At 44.4% G+C, this 17069-nt stretch overlaps 8 protein-coding genes across 8 annotated transcripts; 3 read left to right on the top strand and 5 right to left on the bottom strand.

Annotated features, from left to right (window-relative positions):
* Nucleotides 1-5: 5 nt before the first annotated feature.
* Nucleotides 6-3312, bottom strand: SAMD00019534_055050 (hypothetical protein; the record flags this gene model as incomplete). The annotated part of the gene is made up of 2 exons (XM_012898996.1): nt 6-3004; nt 3138-3312. The coding sequence occupies 2 exons, from the start codon at nt 3310-3312 to the stop codon at nt 6-8; spliced, it is 3174 nt and encodes a 1057-aa protein (XP_012754450.1).
* A 324-nt stretch (nt 3313-3636) lies between these two features.
* On the bottom strand, nt 3637-3786 carry SAMD00019534_055040 (hypothetical protein; the record flags this gene model as incomplete). Its single annotated transcript, XM_012898995.1, has 1 exon — nt 3637-3786. A coding segment is annotated over one exon (150 nt), but the record flags the coding sequence as incomplete, so codon positions are not given.
* A 1324-nt stretch (nt 3787-5110) lies between these two features.
* Nucleotides 5111-5579, top strand: SAMD00019534_055030 (hypothetical protein; the record flags this gene model as incomplete). The annotated part of the gene is made up of 2 exons (XM_012898994.1): nt 5111-5125; nt 5202-5579. The coding sequence occupies 2 exons, from the start codon at nt 5111-5113 to the stop codon at nt 5577-5579; spliced, it is 393 nt and encodes a 130-aa protein (XP_012754448.1).
* A 352-nt stretch (nt 5580-5931) lies between these two features.
* SAMD00019534_055020 (hypothetical protein) lies at nt 5932-7077 on the bottom strand (the record flags this gene model as incomplete). Its single annotated transcript, XM_012898993.1, has 1 exon — nt 5932-7077. The coding sequence occupies one exon, from the start codon at nt 7075-7077 to the stop codon at nt 5932-5934; it is 1146 nt and encodes a 381-aa protein (XP_012754447.1).
* Nucleotides 7078-7715: 638 nt separating this feature from the next.
* On the bottom strand, nt 7716-9019 carry SAMD00019534_055010 (hypothetical protein; the record flags this gene model as incomplete). The annotated part of the gene is made up of 2 exons (XM_012898992.1): nt 7716-8340; nt 8412-9019. 2 exons carry the CDS (start codon nt 9017-9019, stop codon nt 7716-7718), a joined length of 1233 nt encoding a protein of 410 aa, XP_012754446.1.
* A 1909-nt stretch (nt 9020-10928) lies between these two features.
* Nucleotides 10929-12153, top strand: SAMD00019534_055000 (hypothetical protein; the record flags this gene model as incomplete). Its single annotated transcript, XM_012898991.1, has 2 exons — nt 10929-11582; nt 11650-12153. The coding sequence occupies 2 exons, from the start codon at nt 10929-10931 to the stop codon at nt 12151-12153; spliced, it is 1158 nt and encodes a 385-aa protein (XP_012754445.1).
* Nucleotides 12154-12895: 742 nt separating this feature from the next.
* SAMD00019534_054990 (hypothetical protein) lies at nt 12896-14428 on the top strand (the record flags this gene model as incomplete). Its single annotated transcript, XM_012898990.1, has 1 exon — nt 12896-14428. The coding sequence occupies one exon, from the start codon at nt 12896-12898 to the stop codon at nt 14426-14428; it is 1533 nt and encodes a 510-aa protein (XP_012754444.1).
* Nucleotides 14429-14601: 173 nt separating this feature from the next.
* SAMD00019534_054980 (hypothetical protein) lies at nt 14602-16778 on the bottom strand (the record flags this gene model as incomplete). The annotated part of the gene is made up of 6 exons (XM_012898989.1): nt 14602-14977; nt 15047-15559; nt 15624-15895; nt 15969-16388; nt 16456-16540; nt 16612-16778. 6 exons carry the CDS (start codon nt 16776-16778, stop codon nt 14602-14604), a joined length of 1833 nt encoding a protein of 610 aa, XP_012754443.1.
* Between the last annotated feature and the right edge of the window lie 291 nt (nt 16779-17069).

Raw genomic sequence — 17069 nt, 5'->3', positions numbered from 1 at the left:
TATGATTATCTGTGCTCTTCGGACAACTTGAAGACGAAGCGATCGACACGGTCTTCGGCCTCCAGCAGCACCTCCTCGTCCTCCAACACACGCTCCAATCCATCGCGCACGATGAACAGAAGGTAGTTCTGTTCAACGTCTGGTCGCACCTTCATCTTCTTGACAACCATCTGGCGTACGGTGCCGCAAAGAGTGTCATAGCCAACGGCGAACGAGCAGAACAGGACATCACCAAAGCCTTCCAAACATATCCTCACAACAACTCTTCCACGATTCTCTTGCTCGGGTGGTTGTTGTTGCTGTTGTGACTGTGAGAGTGATGGTGATGCTGATTGTGATTGTGATTGTGATTGTGTCTCCTCATCAGAGTCTTGTTGTTGTTGCTGCTGTTGTGACTGCTGTTGCTGCTGTTGATGCTGCTCCTGCTGTGATGGGGCCTCGCTTGGCCTTGGACTCATATCAGGCTCACTGTAGTTGTCCTCCATGTGTCCATCATCGTGGCTGATAGAGGATCGTGAGCTGTCCACTGGAGTTGGTGACGCTGATCTTGAGTTGGAGGCGGCTGGCTTATGATGGTCCTCTTCAATGGCCGGTGACATATTAATGCTGGCCAAGTCGTTCTGGATCTGATCAAACATGTCCATAAGTGAGTTGGTGGCCTGATTAACGGTTGGCTCGTCCACTGAGTCTACACGATGTGTCTGATGATGTTGCTGCTCGTTCTCGATCTCTTGCTGTGCCTGTTCGGCTCGGAGTATCTTGTCCAGCTCGTCACCGATTGAGGACTGTGTCGAGAGATGATGCAGCTCTTGCTGTCTCTCCATCTCTTGCTCATGTCTGCGCTGCTGCTCGGCTTGGTCCTCCAGTCGTCTCTGATTCTCCCATTGCTCCAACAATCTCTGGCTCTCTGCATCCTGCTCTTCGATCTGTGATTGAAGACTCAGAGCCTCCTGCTCCCTTTCGAACTCCTCGCGCTGTAATCTCTCCATCTCCTCCAGTGCCTGTTGCTGCTGGTAATCCTGCTGTTGCTGCTGTTGCAGCATCTGTTGCTGTTGCAGTTGCATTTGATGTTGGTACTCTTGCTCCTGCTGCTGCTGCTGGATCTGTTGCTGTCTCATCTGCTCGTCAAGCTCCTCCTGCTGCCTCATCCTCTCCTCAATCTCTGAGTCCTCATTCTCAAACTGGAGCATTTCGAGCTCCATCTGCTTGGCCAAGGCCTCTGCACGCTCCTCTGCCTCCTTCCTCTTGGCAGCCTTCTCCAGGGCAGCCAGGTCCTCGACAACAACTTGTGGTTGAGGTGGCTCAACTACTTCGACTTGCACAGGTGCCTGTACAACAACAGGTGGAGCTTGTACCATGACCTGGACAGGGGTCTGTACAGGGGCTTGTACCTTGACCTCTTGTTTGGGCTGTGTGTTTGCCTGTGGCTTTGGCGCCATCTTGGCTGCCTGCTTGATTGCCGATGGCTTGACTATAGTGTTTGTGGGCGCGGATGTGGCCACAGCAAGTGGCTTGTTGATGGACGCAGCGGGGGCAGCGGCAACAGCGGGGTTATTCTGTTGCTCAACACGCATGGACTTCAACTGCCTCTCCCTGGACGACACGATGGTCTCTGGCTCCAAAGCATTCTTGGCCTCGCGACAGGTCTCAATCAGCTCGGCCTTGTCACGTGCCTCGCCCGACAACTTGTAGTAGAAGAATGACAAGTAGATCAGGAAGGACTTGTCGTCGCCATCCTGCTGCCACTGTGAAGCGCTGAACAACTTTGGAATTCCAAAGTGGTCGTGAGCCTTGTCCAACACTTCCTGTGACTGCTCGACTCGCGACCGCCTCGCCAACTCGTCCATATTGATCAACTGGCCTGCGTTGCTGATGTTGAGGAGCGCAGCGAATACCAGGGGGTTCTGCAGGGCAGATGGACCATCAACGATGATTGAACGGTTGGTCTCTTGGACGCGTCTGCCGCACCAGCCAATAAGACGGTCCTTGGCCACGTACTCCTTCTCGCCATTGGCCACGAACGCCACAAAGATCGACCATATCAGTCGGACGACCACTCTGTTGACCTTGCACTCGACAATATCCGAGGCAATTAGCTTGCCAAAGTCGGCACCGAGTGACTTGAGCGTGTCGAGCACGCCGTCTATGTTGTACTGCATCTCGTAGACGGACTTGCCGCGACGGTACTTGATCTTCTTGTTGAACAGCGCGTCGATCACGTTGGCCAGAATACTTCCATCGCTGTAGCACGTGCCAATGTCGTCGCCATGTTGGATACCAGTGCGGCGACCAACCAGATATTCGGTCCATTTGATCAGCGTGGCGGACTGTGTCTCGATGTTCTCCATCTTTTGCACAAGCTTGATGCCCAGGTCCTTGGATGTGGGGATGAAGGCCATGGTGGGTGAGGCGATCTTGGTGGCCTGTGATGTGGAATAGGCGCTGGTTGCGGCCAGCTCGGTTGCCCAGGCCTGCAGGTCACCCTGGTTCTCGGACATGAGTGTGTGGCGCTCAGAGTTGGCAAGTGTGACGAGGATGTATGGACCCTGATCACTGGACTTGAGCTCGATCACAGCGTTCTCAAGCGACAGATCCATCAGTGGCTCTTGGTCGCCAGCGGCGGCTGACTCCTCGGACGAGTGGAAGGTGAGATTGCGGTTCTTGGCCACGACCCATGTCTTGAAGAACTTGCCGGCCTTCTTTCGCATCAAGTATCCACTCATTCCTGCGCTTGGTTTGATCGAGGCCATTGGTGGTGAGGACAATGGTGATGAGGGACTGCTGCCCTGGCCCTGTGCGCCACCCGATGTATATGATGGTGAGGTGGCACTGTTTGTCACAGCACTTGGCTTTTGAGTTGCCTGGGCTGTCATTGAGTTTGCGACCTGTTCCTGGAAGCTCATAAACTCGCCCTGTACATTAAGGAAGTAGAACTTATACTCCTTCCTCTCCAATCTTGATATAACATCGAATGGGAAGTCTGTCATCTTTAATGCCTGTTTAACTTTGTTTTTTGATTGATTGTGATTGATTGATTGAGTGGGGTGGAATGGTTCCAGGTTAGATTTATGATCACGTGACATGCTATCAATCATTCAATCAATCAATCATTCGATCAATCGTATCCAATATCATACCTCCACCTTCAAAGACATATAAGTTGAATAGGGGCATGTCGCCAGTCTTCATGAATAACTTCTTTCCAAGCTTCTCGCACACTTCGCCAGAAGTTGTCTTTTGTTCAACAATCATTGTCTTGTATTGTCCATCTTTGTCATAGACCTTAATAATCTTCTTTTGTGGACTTGACATCCTTAAATTTAAATAAATAAATAATTATAATCCTAATACTAATACTGATGATAATAATAATATTGTTTCCAAGTATAAGGACACTTGTGAATATTAATTAAATGCTGTTTGTTGTTGCTGCTGTTGCTGTTGTTGGCAATGAGATAGAATATTGATTGATGGATGGAATGTGGATGGTATGTGGACAATGGAATGAGCCAACAGGACCACAGTCAGTCAGTCAATCAACACTGCAGTATTTGTTGTTGTTTGGTCAGTTGAAAGAATATGATGATGTTGCGCTGGGTTGACTTGCTAAGGTTGCTGTTGATGATGTTGTTGTTAATGTGTGTGATATGTATTATGTGTGATGTGTGGCAATGACGTTGGATTGGTTAAGTTGATAGACACACAAATGTGTGTTTGTATTTGATTGGTCGTCCTTGTGTGTGTGTGTATGTGTAAAAGTGTGTATGTGTAAATATATAAATATATATATATATCTTGGTTATGAAGAATACTGCTTAAGTTAGTTAGTTAATTGATGGAGGTGCCCATCCAGACCCAGCAAATAATATTAATTGAATCGGGGTTGATTCTGTTTGAAAAAATCAAAATTGATCATTTTCGTGGAGCTCTAGCTCCCAGATGTTTTTATTCATTCAATGATCGTTTTGATTGATGACAAACATCAACCTTAGCCCAATGACAACAACCATTCCAATAATACTTTGTCGGCTTTTGCTCTCTCTGTCTGTGTGACCTCCCCTTTTTTTTTGTTTAAACAACTGTGTGACAAAGACAACCTCTTCATCATCATTATCACTATCTCTCATTCATCTGAAAGACCAATCCAGATTTATATATGTTTACACTTCAACATCATGTGATTATAAGTTTTAAAGTTGATTAACATTAATCCATCAATCATCAATCTATCAATTAATCAATCAATTTTTTATATATAAATAACAAAGAATAATGGATAGAGAGATAGATTGATAGTTAGATATATTGAGTAGCAATTAGCTTGAAACCAACCCATTTGCCATTATTTTAGTGTCGGTTGACTTGGCAATTCACTGAACAATCCAGATAAAAAATGATGATGTTTTTGCGTATTGTTTTTTGCTACGAAGCAAGGAACTCGTGCGAGATTGTCAACCTCAACAGAAGCAAATTAGTAGTCTTTCTCCTGATGTTAATAATATATCTTTCTTCTATTGGTATTTAAATATAATATATATAATATTAATCAATCAATCCCGTCAGTCTTCATTCAACTATTGGTAAGTGAAGTGACAACAAATTCACCGGAAAGATCAAAGAGGATAGTGATTGGTTGGTTGGTTGGTCATTCTTTTCATCGGTCATGGAGTTAAATGTTTATCATGATATATAAATATATCTCTATCATTAATTATTACTGCAGGCAGTGTGTCGCTCACTCACTTTGAGATCAGCCACCCAGTCCATCATCCATTTCAAGCACTGTTTTCGATCACCCATCAAACCAACCCAACACGAGAGAGAGCAAAGTATCCGTTTTCCAAACACACCACACCCACCACATCATTCACACAATCATCCACAATCAGTCCGGTCCACTCTACATTCATTCATTCAATCAACCAATCAATCAAACATTCAATCATCTTTCTTTCTTTGTTCATTCATTCAATTGAATTGCTACTGCTTGCTTGCTACTGACTGCAAATCATTAGCGACATATACCTAACATTGCAGCCAACAACAACATCTATATTTCTACATCTCTAGAACATTTGTACAGTTACCAATACAGCGCCAACCAAACACAATGTCATCAGTAAAGGTATGTTGTGTTTGATTCATCAACAGACGACTGACGACTATCATGGACGCGACACTAACATCAACTATCAATCAAGTCATTGACCTCAACATTTGAGACTGCTCAATCACCAACAGCAGTTAACAAGAGAGCACATAACTCAGTTCCAACTGGAAGCGTTGGTGGAGGCGAGAGCAGTGTGGACACAGAGTCTATTCTCGGAAAGAACAGACAGTCAGTACGTCTGGACAACTTTTTGAAGAATGAGGTCATTCCTCGCGGTGGAATGCCAGGCGCCGTGCACAAGTCAGCCGTCAACAAGCCACCACCCAACGAGTTGGACAACAAGGCAAAGGAGTTGCCAAAGTTCGATGGCAAGCCACACCCAGTCTACCAGTTGATGTTCCAGGGCAAGCAACACGAGTCCTCCACCACAAAGAAGAAGATCGTCATCCCACCATCAAGCGCCTACTAAGTCGCCAGATCGAATGGACATAAATGAAGATGGAGAAGAAGAGAAGGAGAGACGATCGCGATCATATATTTAACCATGTATAACATATCACCAATTCTGGATGCCCAGGATTATTGGACAGCCAGCCCTAACAGCCAGCCGGCCAGGAGCAGGACGTGTGGCAACAGATGCGCGCACCAACCTGCGATACCGACCAAACCAACTACTGCCTTTGTATTGTTGTGAAGCGCGACCAGTTGATTGAATGCGACTAGTCGTTGACGAATAAATGAATGCAATACAATGCAAACCAAGTGAGTGTCGCGGTAATGAAGGCGAGTGTGGGTGGCCAATGAATGGTTCTCATGATCGATCAACACCATTTGTCCACATCCATTGTGCTCTTTCCAACGTCAATGTTGTATCTCTCCCAATAGTCATTGATTAGTGACTTGTTCTTGATGTCGTATGGCTCCAGGTCGACGTACTTGGGCTGTGAGAGGTCAGCACCGGGGTCCATGCCCAGTATGTACTTGACTCTGTCCTGGCTCTGTGCCATCTCGATTTGATACGATGTGTTGTCGTTCCAGAACTTTGGATGCTTTGATCTCATGTAGTAATGATAGCAAAGGTTCTTTGTTGGCGCAAAGAAGCGGTAGCCTCCAATCGTAAACAGACGCACGGTCAGCAGGATCTCCTCGCCCTCGAATAGGTTGGGCAGATGCGGGTCGAATGGCACCTTCTCGAGGAACTCGGCGTTCCCAAAGAAGAATCCCGCCGCCACGAATGGTATCTCGGCGGGTGTTGCCGTCGCCTTGAGTATATATCCATTGAATGTGATCATTCCATTCTTGTTGAACACCGCCTTGCACAGCCGCGACACCTCCTTCTGGTCGTCCTTGGGCAGTCCTGGATCGGTCTCCTCATAGGGCATTGGATAGGCTGAGAGTATTGCCTTGGGCACGCCATGACGACCCTTTGACGCGCGACCCTTGAGCGACCAGAGATCATTCATAACATAGAGGTCCCAATCGACGATGAATCGAACATGACTGTCTATCTGCATGTAGTATGTTTCGTTGCGATAGAGCATGGATGCCCGTTGTCGTGCCAACGTTGGACCTCGCGACTCTGGCACGGTCATTGTCGTGCGACGTATATTGTTGAGTGCCAACTCCTTTGATATCTTGAGACCTCTGTAGCAATGTGATACAGGATAGTCGGGATCAACGGCCGAGGTCGTGCCGTTGACCAATGGATCGCCATCCTTTTTCAGCTGCTCTTCCAGCAGTTCTGAACCTTGATCAACAAGACCAATATAGATGTTTTGTGGATGTCGCGCATTGAGGAAGATGTAGTTTAGAGTGTCTGAGCATAATACATCTCTATAGGATGCCAATGACACAAATATAGTTGGCTGTACATGATGTGCTCTATGTATCGCTTCAATGTCCGAGCCCAATTTATCCATTGACTTTGTATTGAATAGTTCATATTGTCCGCCCAGCAGTCCAACCATTACGAACATGATTATGGCCAGACATGCTTCATTCATTCATTTATTCGTTCATTCATTCATTCATTCATATTGAGTATGAGTGTCAGTGTCATCGTGATTGAGTGTCAGGTGATTGCTCTTGGTCATCCATCATACCTATGAATATGTATTTAAAGTTAAGTTTGATTTGCATTGATACCTGCTATAAAGCTAGTTGTCACTGGCTAGATGTAGCTTGCATCAAAGTTATAAAGTATATTATACAAGTGTTGTAGTATGTATGTTGAATGAATGAATGGATTGAATGGATGGATTGAAGGCAGTGTGGTGAATGAGTGAGAGGTGAGTGAGTGAGTGAGTGAACAAAAGAGATAAAGAGATAGAGATAGAGAAAGAGTAGAGTGGTGTGTGAATGAGTGAGAATGAAGTTGATCGTGAACAACAACACATCTTATTAAAAGTGTGTGTCATCTCAATACCATTCATATATTCGCTCTTTCATTCATACTTATAAGATTGTTTAGTTAAGTTGTACACATAGATCAATCAACCTATGACATTAACGACATAGGCCAATCAATCATTTTAGTGGTTTATTGTTGACTGTTGATGACATTACATTACTGACTGGAGCAAATGAGAGAGAGTGAGAGACTGGACTAGTCATCACACTCCTCGGTGTCACTGCCATCACCACCACCAGCACCATTGGAAGACGATGATAATGGATCATCCTTCATCATATCAGATTCATTCATATTGCTAGCAGATGAAGATCTTGATTGGTTACCTAAAACATTGTTGTTGGAGTCGGTGTTGTTGTTGACAGCCGCTGGAACAGTGGCAATGGTGGTAGTTGTCGTGGTGGTCGTCGTCGTGGTCGCTGTTGGCAAAGCCCAATGGTTAATAAGATGGCTGATATTGATTATGCCCTGTGTCACCAAGTTGCCTATGGAACAATTATTTCTGCTGTCTCCACCTCCTGGACATGACATTCCGCTGTCTCCACCACCGCTGTCTCCAGAGACATCGCCTGGCGCCAAAGATGAACCGCCGCTGGCATTGCCACCAGAGTTGGACTTTCTCAGGGTACTCTCTTTCTCCTTCTTTTTGGTCTTGGCAAAGTACAATCCGCAAGCATTACACAGTGACTTGCAACCATCTGGACCCTTACGCCACTCTGGCGACTCTGTAACACCGCATCGCTGGCATTGTATCTCCTCCTCATTCTCTTTATACTTTATGCCAAGCTTTCTCTTTCTTCTTGGTCTTAGGTCGATGTATCTGTTTGTTTGGAATGAATGATTGAGTGAGTGAATGAATGTTGCCAAGGCTTGGAGGAGGGTAATACATACTCTTTCTTCTCGGCCGATTGCACTGGATATGGCAATTTATTCTTCTTCTCTTTGTTGATCTTCTTGACGACAAGGTTGATCTTGTCGTGTAGGTCAGCCATCTTGTCATTCTTCTCCTTGGTGGCGCCACGAAGCATGTCAATCTCCTGGCACAGCGGAAGCATACCAACCATCAGACCGTAGAAGCCCTTGGCTAGTTTCTTTTTGATCAGCTCCATGTTGTTGTCGCCCGTGGTGGACGGCAGCGACGTCGTCTGTGTGAACACGGCCGGCTCAACCTGGTTCATCATGGGGAAGCTGATTGTAGACATTATACTATTGTTGCTGGAAGACAACAAAGGTGATTGAGCCATTGTCGATGTGGCCGGACTGGACAAGAAGTAGGGATTATCATTGTTGGAACTATTCAGTGGTGATGGAGTTGATGGTCGAGGTGTAGTGGCCGTTGACATTGTTGTGGCCGATGTTGAAGTAGTTGAGGTTGTCGAAGTTGTTGAGGTTGTTGGAATAAATACACTTTCACGCTCCAGGTCACTGCCGCCATAGAGATAGTCGAGATAGCTTTCGCCACTTCGCGAGGTTGGATCTTTACCGGTGGATGGTAACATATTGTAGAGTCGTAACATCAGGTGGGGATGATGATTAATTAGGAATGATGCCGCTTAATTAAAGGCCTTTTCTTTGTTGTAGATGTTGAATCCTTGATCGATGTGATTGTTGGAGATGGTTATATAATAAATAATTATTGTTACTGATGTCCTCACTATTATATCCCGGATTATTCGTTGTCCTTGTTCCTGGGTTCCCTGTTCTTTTGTTCTTAATTCTAAAGTTATATAAACTGGATAATAATATAGTTCGAGATTGATATATGATTGAATTAAAGAATGAATGATTGATTGAATGATTGAGTGAAATGAATAATCTCTCTCTCTCTCTCTTTGCGGACGTACTAGTTGTAGTAGTTGTAGTAGTTGGTATACAAGTTATTTATAGTGACGATGCGTGTTCTTATTCTTGGAGGTGGAGTCGGTGGTTGCGTTTGGTTGTTGATGGCGATGATGACGCATTGACTCAGTGTCAAATGCAGTAAGTATGCCGGACTAGGAAAGGGAATGATGGAACGAAGCTAGTTATTTAGGTATGTATGTAGACTATGATGTATGGATAGACGAGTTTTACAAGCAGGTCAACACCAGTAAGTGTAGGCAAAGTTGTCGAGAACAAATGACATTGCAATGTCATCTTAAGTCTGGCCCGTTCACCGGCCAGGTATATATGGACGCGACATCAGGTGTTCCATGGTGAATTTGGACGACGGTAAATGATGGGCTTCTTGGGTTCGAAGTGATTGATGTGTTGGTGTCCGCTGCTTTGACTCTGATCGTGCCCATCTGAGGGTCAGGTTAGGTCAGGTCCACAAGTAAGCAAGCTGGCTCTGGCCCAGGGGTTGTGTGCACGTAGAAGAGAACGCCCATTGGTCGTGGGGGTAGATGAAGAGAATGTCGGGTGAGGGTTACATCAACGATCAAATTCCCGAATTTGTTCATGGTCATGCGGAGTACGCAGAGTTTTGGGGGAACACCTCGACTCTCTGTCTCAAGGTGTTGTTTTACGTTTTGATGAAACTTTCAAACAATCTAGATGCCTTTGGAACATTCTTTGTCATTGGCCTCATGAATGAATGAATGCATGAATGAAGATACATGTATCTTCTTTGTTTGTGTTTGGATTGATGGATGCATCTGGATTGATTGATGGATGAATGGATGGTCGACCCTCAATACTGCAGAGAGAGAGATTGGTATCACAGGTAATAATTTGTTTGTTGTTGGTTGGCAGATGAATGGACATATGGATGGATGTCTATCTTCATTCAGGCATGCATGCATGAACATACACCTACCCTGTAGTCTAGAATGATCGATAAATTCAGATCCAATGCTTACAGAAGAAAAGAAGAGAAGATTGTTGATAACGATGATAATGATGATGATGATGATGGTGTTGACCCAAAGACCTTTGCCCCAGTCCAAGATCTCAATATATCTGCAGCTGGATTAATAAATAGATCGATTGAAAGGACACTCTGATGTTCAGTATCTTACACTTCCAGGAAATAACTGTTCTTGTTCTTTCTCCATAACCTTAGGTTATGTGTCTTTGGAATAATGTTGATGTTCATCTGACAACATTGTAATATTGTTGTCAACATTACTCTACTCTACTCTACTCTTTATCTCCGTGGAGATAATCAGATAACGAATGAATAAATGAATGAATGAATGAATGAATGAATGAGATGAGGGAACAACAAAGTGGTGGTAGAGTGAAGGGCATGTTATGGGGGTTTGTTGTTGGGTTCATTGATCAACCTTTCTATCTACATCTAGTTCGTTACGTCACCATCATCGATCTTATATCTGTACATACATACATATAATAAGGACTTTACATCATTCATCAATCAATCAATCTATCAATCAAACTCACTCACTCATTCATTCATGATGCTCTATGGCAATGAACAGGAAGAAACATACATATCAACATAATCATCAACAGCAACTACATCAACAACATCAAGAAGAGGATCATATTTATGGTGTAAATAGACATTTGTTGAATAGTATTGTCTTTAGACCATTCACTCAAAGTGATACATTCGACCTACAACAGCTACAAGGCCATCTGTTTCCTGTAAAGTATCGCAGCTCATTCTATAGGAAGCTGTTACAGAAGGACTTTATATCGGTACTGGCATTCAAAGAGGGTGCTGAAGTGACACCCATTACATCACCTGCTACAACAACATTGACATCTACATTGATATCAAAGGCGACGACTGCAACACAATCAGAGGCTGGAGAACAAACATTCGATGCATCAAACAATGAGGTGTTGTTGGCATCACCTACAACATCAACTACATCTACATCTTCATCAGTATCAACAACAGTTGATGGTAGTGGAGGTATCAAGTCACCGACCAATGTAGCAACACTCCTGCCACAACAACGTGGCAATGAACTTGTTGGAGTGGCCACAGCCAGGATATCAAAGGACTCTGGACTATGCTCATTGTTCTTTTCAAACATCAATGGCTACATACTTACATTTGGTGTCAAAGAACAATATAGAGGCCTGGGCATTGGTGCCAGGTTAATAGATGTATGTATCAAGGTTGAGTGATTGACTTGACTAGGAGCTGGACTGACACCACCTTCAATCAATGTAGCATATATGTGACATATTGGAGAAACAGAGATGCAAGTTGGCATCACTTCATGTCAAGGTGGATAACAAAGAGGCGATACAGTTCTATCAGAGGAATGGGTTCACCATCGATGAGCACCTTGTCGACTATTACCTAATACAGGATATAAAGTACGATGCACTCAAAATGACCAGGATGCTGAGGCATGATGCAAGGAATAGTTGGATATCATGGTTTTCATCACTTGCCATCAATGACAACAACGTTGACAACAACAATAACAATAGCAACAATAACAACAACACAGAATCAATTAATATTGGATCACCATCATCATTATCACCTCCATCAATATCATCATTATCATCTCCTACAGCTCAATCACCACTGAGTACATCGATAACTATACACTCTCGACAAGGCAGTAATAACAATCAACTGACGCCACTACTCATGATACCAGACGACGATACCTCTTCAGACTTTGCCTTGAGCCCTGGGACTGGAACACGTCTACAACATTGACCAACCTGACAATGACAGGTCAACTTATTATTATAGTCTAAAATCATGATTGATTCGTCGACGTTGGCATTGGCTTCCTTCCAGTCCTCTACCAGGAATGGTAATCCAATAATAAATCTTAGACAATCAATCAGTTGATCGATGATTCGACGTCGAACTTCCTGCATTTATGGGTGAAAGTGTCTTTGCCAGGCTGATCCGAATTGATACAACCCCGCATTCTCAGGAACCACACACCTTCCCTTGGGTCACCAAGCTGTGTGACAAGCTATTCCAAAGAGACGACCCACGCGCGAAATCAAGTGATAAGAGAGGTAGAAGCGATACCCAAACTAATTCCAATCATTCCTGTAATAGTGTGTATGTACGTGTGTATCTGTATTCATTCAATTCATTCATTCATTCAGTCTTCCCTCAATTCACTCTCTCACTATATCTCACTCACTCACTCACACACATACATAACATAATAACATTAATAATCGTTAAATCACTCAATCACAGCACATACGACAAGTTGTTAACCAAGGTTGAAGTGTAAGTATATTCATTCACTCACTCACTCGCCAGCAGTGATCCACTCTACAACACTTCGCGAGGTTCACTCTATCTTCTATCATCATCATCTCTAACAAACAATCTCTCTTTCTTTGTCTAGTCGTCATCAAAGATAATAATTATATTAATAAGATTAGTTAGTTAGTCAGTCAACAGGACATACGATACGATACAATACGCGAAGATGACATCAACAACATCATCAATATCATCATCATTATATACATTCAAAGTTTGCTTTGATGGGGATGTTAGACGATTCTCATTCCAGAACGAACCGACGTTCATCGATCTGGTCAACAAGATAAACGATTTATTTCATCCAAAGGAGCAGCTGGTCATCACATATCTAGATGAGGTCGGCGACAACATCACCATATCACAACAGGAGGAATTGGATGAAGCCTACAGCTTCCTACGCGAGTCAAACCAACAGATACTCCGACTGTCAGTGGTGCGCAAGTCAAACTTCAACAACTTTATCAACAACAACAACAACTCATCGTCGACATCCTCAACTTCACAGACTTCTTGTAACTTTAGATCCAACAATGTTGGCGGTGGTGCCAATGGTAACAACAATAGCAATGCTGGCAACAATAACGGACTGGACAACTTGTTTGTCTCACTGCTATCCAATCAATTCGTCCAACAAATGATACCTCAGGTGATCAACAATCTTGCCTCTAATCCAGCATTGATGACATCATTACTCCAGACTACCAGCTTGGCAATGAGGCACCAGACTCCACCAAACACTGCTCCACCGTTGGGCGTCAGCAACAACTTCCATACATCGCTTGATGCCGTCGCCCTGCTGAATCAACCCTCGCCACAGACACTGCCCATGTCACTGCAGTCTACTACTGCATCATCGTCGACTCTGTCTCCAAACTCAGCGTACAACAACTCCACCTCGCCAACCCACTCACTCAACGCACAGAACAATCACTCGAACAATACTACCAACAGTGGCCACTCGCCATCATCATCGCCAGGATCGTCCACTTACAGCTCGTTGGATGCCAAGTCATTCGAGGAGATATCAAACTCACCAAAGGATACATCACCGATCGCCTCTCAAGTGGCCGCATCTGAGCCGACCACACCAACCAAGGTGCCCACACCAACCTCCACTCACAAGCCCAACGCCACCATGTTCTCCGTGCCAAAGATATTCAATCAGTTGCCATTCTCATTCGCATCGGGACGTGGAACATCAACCGCCGAGCCCACAACAAAGAAGGATGAAACTACCAACATCCCCATCCATGTTCCACAGCAGGTCCAATACATCACACCTCAGCCATATCAGTCGCCAGTGTATCCACCACCTCCAGGTGCCGAGCCCATCCGCCAGGCCCAGCAACATATATACCCAGTGATCCCTAACCAACTGCCACCACTTGGCTATCACCCTGGCAATCACGTGCAACCACAACAACAGGATGCCAACATAATGCATACAAGCTCACCTCTACAGACAGCCTATGGCTTCCAGCCACAACAACAACAGCAACAACAAAATCCGTACCTTCATCCACAACCACCATCTCCTCAACCAATATCTGTGGCCTCTCCATCGATAGTCTCGCACAACAAGGACGTGATCACCCTAATGGATGCACTTAGAGTCAATGAGCACAAGGCCAACGAGCTGTTAGCCAAGTACAAGGGCAACGCAGCCGAGGCCATGATCATGGAGTCAACAGAGTAGTTCTTCTGTCAGCGACCAATATGTATCATGTACTTCAATAAACGAGCTCCAATTCAATATACACGTGTTTGTTTAATCAATGAGGGACTTGGATGTGTGGAAGTGGAGGTGGAGATGGAGAGGGAGTAGGTAGGGTAATTGATACATTGTGCCAGCCAGCAGTCTAGGATGGATTACAACAGGACGGTCCAGCCACAGGCAAAGGAGAGGGTCTCTTGCTCCTGCTCCAGTTGTTGCAGGATGGATGAGAGGGCAGAGTGCATCGATGATTCGTTGTTGGAGTTGGCCAATGACACCAGTTGTGGCTTGACGACGGTGCGCGCAATGTCAAACATGTAGATTATGCTCTCCTTGTGATTGGACGAGGCAATCTCCAATGGTGTCTTGGTGATGTTCTGAGTGATGATCCTATAAGTGTAGTTGGTGTTGGATGACAAAGAGTTCCAAATCGATGTGATAATGCCATACTGTGCAATAAAGAACGAGTCCTCTGCAATATTCGACCACATTATATTGTGGCTTGGTTGTTGAGGTGGATTCCTCCATACCCTGTATACATTACATGTGTTGTTAGTATGCTGTGTAATGTTACTGCTTTGACAAGATGATGCCACTTACATTGTATCTTGAGGTGGAGATGTCTCTGTTGGACGCGGCAACAGTGTTGGGAACAGCTTGATATTGTTGATCCTTCTCTGAGGTGATAGCACCATTGCAGGAGCACCATGTGAGGTGAGCCTTGGGAAGCTCCAAGGTGATCCAGTAGGTTTCTCTTCTGTGCCAGGTGGTTGAGGTTCCTTGTTTTGTTGTTGTTGAGGTGAAGATGTAGTTGGCTGTTCATTCGTTTGTTGTGTATCCTTTTGTTGTTGTTGTTGTTGCTGCTCCTGCTGCTGTTGATCACGTTGTGCTCTGGTTTTAGGTGAGCTGGGATGCGTCAGACTTGTGATGTCTTCTGGGATCTTGGACTCTTGTTCTTGGTCCTTGGTCATTGATTCGAACGACTCCTTGCCAGCACGCATGAATGGATGATTGAGTGCATTTGGCAATGATATCCTTTCCTTTGGATTCAGCATTAACAGACTTGTTATAAAGTTGATGCAATCTGGATCATTGATTCCACATTGTTTCATTCTATGAGGTGAGACAGGATGTTAGTTCATTGTGTCATTCATGAATGTGACTGACCAACACTTACATCTTTGGGATAGTATCCAGTCCCTTTTGGAACTCATTGGTGTCTACCATCTGTGCCAGGTTGACAAGAGCAGCCAACACAGTAGTTTGATTGAGGTTAGGGAAGATCTCATTGATCAGCTCACGTCCAGTGATCAGTCTGAAGGCTACGGCACCAATTGCCCATACATCAACCAACAAAGGGTTGTAGCCCTCATGGTTTGTATCATTGACGATCTTTCCTCTTCTTGGCTCCAAGTTTGGTGAGAGAATGATGTGGATGACCTCTGGAGGCTAGGTAGTGTTGAGGAGGGGAGATGGTTAGCCATGCATGCATGTGTAGCCACTTGACTCAAACTACACTTACCATGTATAATGGTGAGCCAGCCAAGGTTGAGTGCATGTCATTGTCATCTTTGGTGATTGAGGCGTAGCCATAGTCGGTGACCTTGATGATTGGCATGTCCTCTGGGTCGTAGGAGTAGTGATTGTCGTGTTTCTTCTTGAACACCGAGAACATGTCTCTGGAGGATGGCGACCTGCCAGAGTTGCTCAGCTCTTCAACGCCCGACTGTTTCTTCCTGTTGCTGACCATCAGGATATTGGCTGGTTTTATGTCACGATGGGAGCACTTCCTGTTGTTCATATACTCAATGGCGCTGATGATCTGGTAAATGATATGTGAGACCAGTGGCAATGGAAGACCCTCATCAAACGTATTCATAAAGTCCTCCAACGTGCCACCATCAATATACTCCAGCACAAAGATTGCTGTTGTTCTATGTTTCTGTTAACCAATTAATGTTAGTGTTTGATTGATTGATTGATTGGTTGATTAAGTCTCGAGTACATACAAAGCATTCAATCAACTTGATAATGTTTGTATGTTGCTGACAAGAGTTCAATGTGACCAATGTGTTGATCTCTATCTGTACTTGACTAAAGTGTTGTTGAATGAATTGTTAGTTCAATGGTGTATCACGTGAGATAGGTATGAATGAATGACATACTCCCATGTTGCTTTACTCTGATTGATATCGACTAGTTTGATGGCCACAACCTTATCCTTTGATTCCTTAGAGTGAGCCTTATATACAACACCACTGACACCTCTGCCCAACTCTTTGATATTGGTATAAGTCTCTGGCCAGTACAATACTCTTTCTTTTCCAGTCATTTATATAGGTATGTTTCAACTAGTTGCTAATGATGACGATGAACAAACTGTACAATGATATATATATGAGTATAGGTATAAGTATGAATGAGTAAGTATGTGAATGAATGAATGAATGAATGAGCCAGCAATAAATAGTATTAATAACTTAATAAGGTCGTGACCTAAAGGGTGTGTTTTGCGACTTGCCTACTCGAGTTGTGTGTGGTGTGGTGTCTTTGCCAAGACTTGACTTGGACTACAGAATGTACCCGAGGAGTCCTGGTGTTGTGAGTCAACGATTCTTTGATT

Source organism: Acytostelium subglobosum (assembly GCF_000787575.1).
Source record: "Acytostelium subglobosum LB1 DNA, scaffold: scaffold10, whole genome shotgun sequence".
Classification (NCBI taxonomy): domain Eukaryota; phylum Evosea; class Eumycetozoa; order Acytosteliales; family Acytosteliaceae; genus Acytostelium; species Acytostelium subglobosum.
This window is presented reverse-complemented; position numbering and strand designations above follow the sequence as displayed.